This window comes from Gobio gobio (assembly GCF_949357685.1).
Source record: "Gobio gobio genome assembly, chromosome: 14".
In the NCBI taxonomy this organism is placed as follows: domain Eukaryota; kingdom Metazoa; phylum Chordata; class Actinopteri; order Cypriniformes; family Gobionidae; genus Gobio; species Gobio gobio.
In genome coordinates this window covers 54152759-54162926 of record NC_137107.1, presented here as the reverse complement: position 1 = coordinate 54162926, position 10168 = coordinate 54152759, and the positions used below count along the sequence as shown (strand labels likewise).

At 48.5% G+C, this 10168-nt stretch overlaps 2 protein-coding genes across 2 annotated transcripts in view; one reads left to right on the top strand and one right to left on the bottom strand.

Annotated features, from left to right (window-relative positions):
• Positions 1 to 3626, bottom strand: part of bxdc2 (brix domain containing 2) — a gene marked incomplete at both ends in the record, with an annotated part of 5930 nt that extends 2304 nt beyond the window's left edge. The window contains 6 exons of the mRNA XM_079834623.1: positions 1172 to 1245; positions 1382 to 1431; positions 1529 to 1599; positions 1669 to 1712; positions 2930 to 3041; positions 3435 to 3626. Of these exons, the coding sequence (XP_079690749.1) occupies positions 1172 to 1245; positions 1382 to 1431; positions 1529 to 1599; positions 1669 to 1712; positions 2930 to 3041; positions 3435 to 3626 (543 nt within the window). The remainder of the gene's footprint in view (positions 1 to 1171; positions 1246 to 1381; positions 1432 to 1528; positions 1600 to 1668; positions 1713 to 2929; positions 3042 to 3434) is intronic.
• Positions 3627 to 3676: 50 nt separating this feature from the next.
• Positions 3677 to 9625, top strand: dtwd2 (DTW domain containing 2). The gene is made up of 6 exons (XM_079834655.1): positions 3677 to 3855; positions 5686 to 5776; positions 5871 to 5965; positions 6040 to 6229; positions 6456 to 6584; positions 7017 to 9625. The coding sequence occupies exons 1-6, from the start codon at positions 3689 to 3691 to the stop codon at positions 7218 to 7220; spliced, it is 876 nt and encodes a 291-aa protein (XP_079690781.1). The 5' UTR covers positions 3677 to 3688; the 3' UTR covers positions 7221 to 9625.
• Positions 9626 to 10168: the final 543 nt, after the last annotated feature.

Sequence of the window (10168 nt, the reverse complement as noted above, 5' to 3'; positions counted from 1 at the left end):
CATTTCATCAGTTGTCGCGTTCATTTCATCAGTTTTGTCGCGTTCATTTCGTCAGTTTTGTCGCGTTCATTTCATCAGTTTTGTCGCGTTCATTTCATCAGTTTTGTCGCGTTCATTTCATCAGTTTTGTCGCGTTCATTTCGTCAGTTTTGTCGCGTTCATTTCGTCAGTTTTGTCGCGTTCATTTCGTCAGTTTTGTCGCGTTCATTTCATCAGTTTTGTCGCGTTCATATCATCAGGTGGAAAGCACTAATTGCTAATGGGGGTGTTTTCAGAGCACTGCTGTTTCACAGGTAACAGTCTGTCTTCAGAACACCCTCTTGTTTTTACTTCTTTTGGATTAGTAAGCTAACGTTACTTTGCTGTATAGCCTAGTATTTATTTAATTGTGAGAGCGTTTTCCTAGTCAGTCCTCTTCTACCATGTCAACAAAGACATCGGCAGTGTGGCAGCATTTTAAAAAAAAATAGAAAATGAGAAAAAAAGTGGAATGCAAATTTTGCAAGCAACAGTTTGTATATCACAGCTCGACGACAAACATGTCATATCACCTAAAAACGGTCAGCTAACTCGTCTGCGTTAGGTTGCCCCGTCCCTTTTTTTTATTGTGCAAACTGCAAAGTTATTTCTAGTATTATTTATTGGATTTGGGCACTTTATTATTTTATTTTTTATGCACTGTGCCCTGTTTGTATTCATTTTGAGCCTATGCTTTATTTATTTCGTTTCTGCTCTTGATCTGGCTTGTTTAATAAATATTCCTTTTTGTTATGTTCCTAACGTAATTTTTAGTCGACTTTTAGTCGAAAATTTTCTTTGGTTGATTACAGCCCTACTCGTTACACCCCAACACATCACATGTTTACTCGAGCACAAACTGTTGAAATATAATATGATAATGTTGAAATAAACCTGAGTGAAGAGCTCCTTCAGCAGCGCGTAATGCGGCTCCGTGTCGAATTTCTATGAAGTGACAGGAAAACATCATCATCCTCACCATCATCATCATCCTCACCATCACCATCATCATCATCACCATCATCACCATCATCATCATCATCACCATCATCCTCATCATCCTCATCATCATCACCATCATCACCATCATCATCATCATCACCATCATCATCCTCATCATCATCATCCTCATCATCAGATCTGCTGCACTCACCGGGTCGAAGGACAGCAGAGGCCTGGAGCCTTTCAGACAGTTCCCCGTCATCTTCAGCTCCGCCAGTGTGTGAACTATAAACACACAAACTCTACCGTCATGACCAATCATAACAGAGCTCATTTACATACAGGAGTCAGCAAACACAGCTGGTTAGATTATAGAGAGATGATCATATGATCATGTGTGTGAAGCGTTTATAAACCGTACCGTTCTGAACCAGAAACTTGGCCGAGGGTCCGTGAGGGACGTTTGAGATCCTGTAACAGAAGAACCGGCGGTGTGAACACGATCTCAGCACATACACTCTCTCTCTCTCTCTCTCTCTCTCGTGTGTGTGTGTGTGTGTTTCCTCACCACATGTAAAGGTCCTGTTTCTTCTTGGCCTCAAAGAAGATGCACTTGTTGCAGTTCTTGATCTCACACACCTGAAACACACGCAGTGAGACTCAAGCCTCTGAGGAGTGAACACTAGAGACTGAGTGGACCTGACTTACCTCGTTCACCACGAACAGCTTGTCTTTCCTGTCCATCTTGGTGTCTGTAAGAAAACACACAGAGTGAGCGTCAGAAGCTGCTGGTGCTCTGTTGGTGCTGGTTTGAGCTGGTCTGAGGCAGTTTGAGTCCGTCATTTGAGTCGGTCTGAGGCGATTTGAGTCGGTCTGAGGCAGTTTGAGTCGGTCTGAGGCAGTTTGAGTCGGTCTGAGGCGATTTCAGTCAGTCTGAGACGATTTCAGTCGGTCTGAGACGATTTCAGTCGGTCTGAGGCAGTTTGAGTCCGTCTGAGGCAGTTTGAGTTGGTCATTTGAGTCGGTCTGAGGCAGTTTGAGTTGGTCTGAGGCGATTTGAGTCGGTCTGAGGCAGTTTGAGTCGGTCTGAGGCGATTTGAGTCGGTCTGAGGCGTTTTGAGTCCGTCTGAGGTGATTTGAGTCGGTCTGAGGCAGTTTGAGTCCGTCTGAGGCGAGTCCGTCTGAGGCAGTTTGAGTCCGTCTGAGGCGATTTCAGTCAGTCTGAGGCAGTTTGAGTCAATCTGAGGCAATTTCAGTCGGTCTAAGGCAGTTTGAGTCAATCTGAGGCGATTTCAGTCGGTCTAAGGCAGTTTGAGTCCTTCTGAGGCGATTTCAGTCGGTCTAAGGCAGTTTGAGTCCGTCTGAGGCGATTTCAGTCGGTCTAAGGCAGTTTGAGTCCGTCTGAGGCGATTTCAGTCGGTCTAAGGCAGTTTGAGTCCGTCTGAGGCGATTTCAGTCAGTCTGAGGCAGTTTGAGTCAATCTGAGGCGATTTCAGTCGGTCTGAGGCGATTTCAGTCAGTCTGAGGCGATTTCAGTCGGTCTGAGGCAGTTTGAGTCCGTCTGAGGCGATTTCAGTCAGTCTGAGGCGATTTCAGTCAGTCTGAGGCAGTTTGAGTCGGTCTGAGGCAGTTTGAGTCGGTCTGAGGCGATTTCAGTCGGTCTGAGGCGATTTCAGTCAGTCTGAGACGATTTCAGTCGGTCTGAGACGATTTCAGTCGGTCTGAGGCAGTTTGAGTCCGTCTGAGGCAGTTTGAGTTGGTCATTTGAGTCGGTCTGAGGCAGTTTGAGTTGGTCTGAGGCGATTTGAGTCGGTCTGAGGCAGTTTGAGTCGGTCTGAGGCGATTTGAGTCGGTCTGAGGCGTTTTGAGTCCGTCTGAGGTGATTTGAGTCGGTCTGAGGCGTTTTGAGTCCGTCTGAGGTGATTTGAGTCGGTCTGAGGCGATTTGAGGCGGTCTAACGCAGTCTTACCGGCTTTGCTGTGCGGCATCATGGTCTTCAGGTCCTGCATCAGGTGTCTCGTCCTGAAGCTGATCCCGCGCGAGGAGAACACCAGGACTCGCTCTTTATTCGTCCATTTGCCCTGAAGAACCAACAGTCACAACAACATAAACAAAAAACACACTCACACAGAACATACCATATATAGACTTACACACACACACAGGATCATATACAGCCTTACGTACACATACACACACAGTACCATATACAGACTTTTACACACACACATACACACACACACACACACACACACACACACACACACACAGGGTCATATACAGCTTTACACCCACAGTCACGTGTTACACACAGATGAGAATGTTTACAGTAATGTACATGCTCATCACGTGACTGTTATTTTCCGTGTCATGTACAGTAAGCATTATATAAACACCACAGGTTAAACACACACACTCTCACACACACACACACACACACACACACACTGATGCCATATGAACGTGTTTCTCACCGCGCTGACGGGCGGCGGGACACTGATGATGTTCTCGCGAGAGTTCGCGCTCGCTCCTTCATTATCTACAGTAAATGACACCGTCTTCGTGTTTGTCTCGGTCTGTGGGGTTTTGTTGTTGTTTAATTTCGCTCTTTTCGCCTTGGTCTGCGCCGATCTCTCCGCTGCACGTTTCCCTCTGCGAGCCGCCATCTTTCTCACACACGTCAGCGGAAGCGGAAATGGACTGACCAAAACTGGGTGAACAAGACGCGATGAACTCAGAGTTGAGTGAGGAGGCGGTGGAAATAAACGAGGATGAAGATGATGATGATGAAGACGAGGAGGAACCGAAGGAGAGAGAAGATGATGAAGGGTTTTCAGTGCTGTCAGATCTACCGGTAGAGATGAGCGAGAGACGCCCGACTTGCCGCAGATGCTGGTGACAAACACACACACACACACACACACACACACACACACACACACACACACACTACCCATCACAGGAAACATTATGCATTTTTTATAAAACATTGTTTAGTGTGTTTTTACAACATATGAAATGTCCTCATATTTCATGTTTACGTCGTAATACCCGTGTCAATTGAGTCCGTCTGAGGCGATTTTGAGTCCGTCTGAGGCAGTTTGAGTCAATCTGAGGCGATTTCAGTCGGTCTGAGGCGATTTCAGTCGGTCTGAGGCAGTTTGAGTCAATTTGAGGCGATTTCAGTCGGTCTGAGGCGATTTCAGTCAGTCTGAGGCGATTTCAGTCGGTCGAGGTCTGAGGCAGTTTGAGTCCGTCTGAGGCGATTTTGAGTCCGTCTGAGGCAGTTTGAGTCAATCTGAGGCGATTTCAGTCGGTCTAAGGCAGTTTGAGTCCGTCTGAGGCGATTTTGAGTCCGTCTGAGTCAATCTGAGGCGATTTCAGTCGGTCTGAGGCGATTTCAGTCAGTCTGAGGCGATTTCAGTCAGTCTGAGGCGATTTCAGTCGGTCTGAGGCAGTTTGAGTCCGTCTGAGGCGATTTTGAGTCCGTCTGAGGCAGTTTGAGTCCGTCTGAGGCGATTTCAGTCAGTCTGAGGCAGTTTGAGTCAATCTGAGGCAATTTCAGTCGGTCTAAGGCAGTTTGAGTCAATCTGAGGCGATTTCAGTCGGTCTAAGGCAGTTTGAGTCCTTCTGAGGCGATTTCAGTCGGTCTAAGGCAGTTTGAGTCCGTCTGAGGCGATTTCAGTCGGTCTAAGGCAGTTTGAGTCCGTCTGAGGCGATTTCAGTCGGTCTAAGGCAGTTTGAGTCCGTCTGAGGCGATTTCAGTCAGTCTGAGGCAGTTTGAGTCAATCTGAGGCGATTTCAGTCGGTCTGAGGCGATTTCAGTCAGTCTGAGGCGATTTCAGTCGGTCTGAGGCAGTTTGAGTCCGTCTGAGGCGATTTCAGTCAGTCTGAGGCGATTTCAGTCAGTCTGAGGCAGTTTGAGTCGGTCTGAGGCAGTTTGAGTCGGTCTGAGGCGATTTCAGTCGGTCTGAGGCGATTTCAGTCAGTCTGAGACGATTTCAGTCGGTCTGAGACGATTTCAGTCGGTCTGAGGCAGTTTGAGTCCGTCTGAGGCGATTTCAGTCCGTAGGCGATTTCAGTCCATCTGCGGCAGTTTGAGTCCGTCTGAGGCGATTTGTGTCGGTCTAAGGCAGTTTGAGTCCGTCTGAGGCAGTTTGAGTCCGTCTGAGGCGATTTCAGTCCGTAGGCGATTTCAGTCCGTCTGAGGCCATTTCAGTCAGTCTGCGGCAGTTTGAGTCCGTCTGAGGCGATTTGTGTCGGTCTAAGGCAGTTTGAGTCCGTCTGAGGCGATTTCTGTCAGTCTGAGGCGATTTGAGTTGGTCTGTGTTTTTAAAGCATATGAAATGTCCTCATATTTCATGTTTACGTCGTAATACCCTTGTCATTAGAGTCCGTCTGAGGGGATTTCAGTCGGTCTGAGGCGATTTCAGTAGGTCTGAGGCAGTTTGAGTCCGTCTGAGGCGGTCTGAGGCAGTTTTAATCCGTCTGAGGCGGTTTGAGGCAGTTTGAGTCGTCTGAGGCGATTTGAGTCCGTCTGAGGCGATTTTAGTCGGTCTGACGCGGTTTGAAGCAGTTTTAGGCGTTATTAGTCGTCTGAGGCGTATTTAGTCTTTATATTTGGCTATATTAACACACAAACACAAGACACACACACAGTCTCTCACTCACTCATTGACACACACACACACACTCTCTCTCTGACTGCGGTGTGTTTTGTCTCAGCCGGCCGCTGAAGGTGTGTCTGTGCCCGTTTCTCCCGGCGCGGCCGCTCGACGTCTCCACATCGCTCTACATCGTCCAGCATCCGGCCGAGGTCTGTCCCAGCATCTCACACACCGTCCTCATGACTGACCTCTGACCTCCTGACTGACCTCTGACCTCCTGACTGACCTCCTCTCGTCCCGCAGGAGAGCCGTGTCCTGCGCACCGTGCCGCTGCTGGCCGCGTGTCTCCCGCCGGGCAGGTGCCAGGTGTTCGTGGGCCGCCGGTTCTCTGAGGAGAGGTGAGTGACCGCTGCAGGGGTAAGTTGGGCCGCGGGCGCAGGTGTTTGACGGTGTGTGTGTGTGTGTGTGTCAGATATCCGGAGCTGGCGGCCGTGTGCAGGGACCCGCGCGCTCTGCTGCTGTATCCCGGGGCCGCGGCCGAGAGTCTGGAGGATCTGAGCACGGACTTCAGCTCCGCCCACAGCATCATCATCATCGACGGCACCTGGAGTCAGGCCAAAGACATGTTCCTGAGGAACGCCCTGCTGCGGCTGCCCAGACAGGTGTGTGTGTGTGTGTGTGTGTGTGTGTGTGTGTGTGTGTGTGTGTGTGTGTGTGTGTGTGTGTGAGAGAGACATCTCTGATGACGAGGGCGGGGCCACCTGTCACTCACATGAGATCCACCAATAGCAAACCACAGCCATCCAATCAATTCCCCACAGATAAAATCAAGCCCCGCCTACATTTGTCCCTGAAGCGCCTCCCTCAGGTGTAACTGTGTTCCTGCAGGTCCAGCTCCGCAGCGCCCCCTCCAGTCAGTACGTGATCCGCACGCAGCCCACCAACATGTGTGTGTCCACGCTGGAGTGTGCGGCCGTCGCGCTGTCCATCATGGAGAAGAACCACAGCATTCAGGAGGTGTGTGTGTGTGTGTGTGTGTGTGTGTGAGACGCACTGGCGGCGCAAGGGGGTCTCAAGACCCTCATAAAAAAATCCCCCCCGATTAAAAAATATATCCGGGATAAAGATTTAAAAATGTTTCTCTTCAAACTACGCAGAACAATAATAATTAATAATTTATTGGACAAAAATACAAACATAAGAATCACTGCGACCTCGTTAAAACAACATATATTTTCTCCTAATAAGGACATGTGGTGTCTACAAAATATGCATTTACATTAGAGAATTTATATAGCCCTTTGTCAAAGTAAATAACGAATGATTATAAACTGATGTCTCCTCATTAATCTCCTGTCATCACTGTGAAGATGATCTGTGTTGTGAAAGCGCTGGATAACTGAGACTGGACTTGACGTGTGTGTGTGTGTGTGTGTGTGTGTCCCGCAGGCTCTCCTCAAGCCTCTTCAGGCTCTGTGCCGCTTCCAGCTTCAGCACGGCGCTCAGATCCACCACAGCAAAGAGCATCTCATCAAACACGGACAATACAACAAGATCATGCCCCAAAACAAGCGCAAGATCCGGAGGATGCAGAAGCTCATCAGCAGCCACGACACATCAGCGACACATGACACACACATGACCGACACATGACACGCTAACCCTAACACATGACCGACACATGACAGACACATGACCGACACATGACAGACACATGACCGACACATGACACGCTAACCCTAACACATGACCGACACATGACAGACACATGACCAACACATGACACGCTAACCCTAACACATGACCGACACATGACAGACACATGACCGACACATGACACGCTAACCCTAACACATGACCGACACATGACAGACACATGACAGACACATGACAGACACATGACACGCTAACCGCGACACATGACACGCTAACCCTAACACATGACAGACACATGACAGACACATGACCGACACATGACCGACACATGACCGACACATGACAGACACATGACAGACACATGACACGCTAACCGCGACACATGAGCGACACATGACACGCTAACCCTAACACATGACAGACATATGACCGACACATGACAGACACATGACCAACACATGACCAACACATGACACGCTAACCCTAACACATGAGCAACACATGACACGCTAACCCTAACACATGAGCAACACATGACACGCTAACCCTAACACATGAGCAACACATGACCGACACATGAGCAACACATGAGCAACACATGACACGCTAACCCTAACACATGAGCAACACATGACCAACACATGACACGCTAACCCTAACACATGACCGACACATGAGCAACACATGACCGACACATGAGCAACACATGACACGCTAACCCTAACACATGAGCAACACATGACCGACACATGAGCGACACATGACCGACACATGAGCAACACATGACCGACACATGAGCAACACATGACCGACACATGAGCAACACATGAGCAACACATTACACGCTAACCCTAACACATGACCGACACATCAGCGACACATGAGCAACACATGACCGACACATGACATGCTAACCCTAACACATGACCGACACATGACATGCTAACCCTAACACATGACCGACACATGAGCAACATATGACCGACACATGAGCAACACATGACCGACACATGACATGCTAACCCTAACACATGACCGACACATGACATGCTAACCCTAACACATGAGCAACACATGAGCAACACATGACCGACACATGAGCAACATATGACCGACACATGAGCAACACATGACCGACACATGACATGCTAACCCTAACACATGACCGACACATGACATGCTAACCCTAACACATGAGCAACACATGAGCAACACATGACCGACACATGAGCAACATATGACCGACACATGAGCAACACATGACCGACACATGACATGCTAACCCTAACACATGACCGACACATGACATGCTAACCCTAACACATGACCGACACATGACATGCTAACCCTAACACATGACCGACACATGAGCAACATATGACCGACACATGAGCAACACATGACATGCTAACCCTAACACATGACCGACACATGAGCAACATATGACCGACACATGACATGCTAACCCTAACACATGACCGACACATGAGCAACATATGACCGACACATGACACGCTAACCCTAACACATGACCGACACATGACATGCTAACCCTAACACATGGCCAACACATGAGCAACACATGACCGACACATGACACTCTAACCCTAACACATGACCGACACATGACACTCTAACCCTAACACATGACCGACACATGACACTCTAACCCTAACACATGACCGACACATGACATGCTAACCCTAACACATGGCCAACACATGACATGCTAACCCTAACACATGGCCAACACATGAGCAACACATGACCGACACATGACACTCTAACCCTAACACATGACCGACACATGACATGCTAACCCTAACACATGGCCAACACATGACATGCTAACCCTAACACATGGCCAACACATGAGCAACACATGACCGACACATGACATGCTAACCCTAACACATGACCGACACATGACATGCTAACCCTAACACATGACCGACACATGAACAACACATGAGCAACACATGACCGACACATGACATGCTAACCCTAACACATGGCCAACACATGACATGCTAACCCTAACACATGACCGACACATGACATGCTAACCCTAACACATGACCGACACATGACCGACACATGGCCAACACATGAGCAACACATGACCGACACATGACATGCTAACCCTAACACATGGCCAACACATGACATGCTAACCCTAACACATGAGCAACACATGACCGACACATGACATGCTAACCCTAACACATGACCAACACATGACATGCTAACCCTAACACATGACCGACACATGAGCAACATATGACCGACACATGACATGCTAACCCTAACACATGACCGACACATGAGCAACATATGACCGACACATGACACGCTAACCCTAACACATGACCGACACATGACATGCTAACCCTAACACATGGCCAACACATGAGCAACACATGACCGACACATGACACGCTAACCCTAACACATGACCAACACATGACACGCTAACCCTAACACATGACCAACACATGACACGCTAACCCAAACACATGAGCAACACATGACACATGACAAGAGTATGTGTTTGGGTTAGTGTGTCATGTGTTGCTCATGTGTTTGGGTTAGTGTGTCATGTGTTGCTCATGTGTTTGGGTAAGCGTGTCATGTGTTTGGGTTAGCGTGTCATGTGTTTGGGTTAGCGTGTCATGTGTTTGGGTAAGCGTGTCATGTGTTTGGGTTAGTGTGTCATGTGTTGCTCATGTGTTTGGGTTAGCGTGTCATGTGTTTGGGTTAGCGTGTCATGTGTTTGGGTTAGCGTGTCGTGTGTTTGGGTTAGCGTGTCATGTGTTGCTCATGTGTTTGGGTTAGCGTGTCATGTGTTTGGGTTAGCGTGTCATGTGTTTAGGTTAGCGTGTCGTTTTAGGGTAAGTGTGTCATGTGTTTGGGTTAGCGTGTCATGGGTTTGGGTAAGCGTGTCA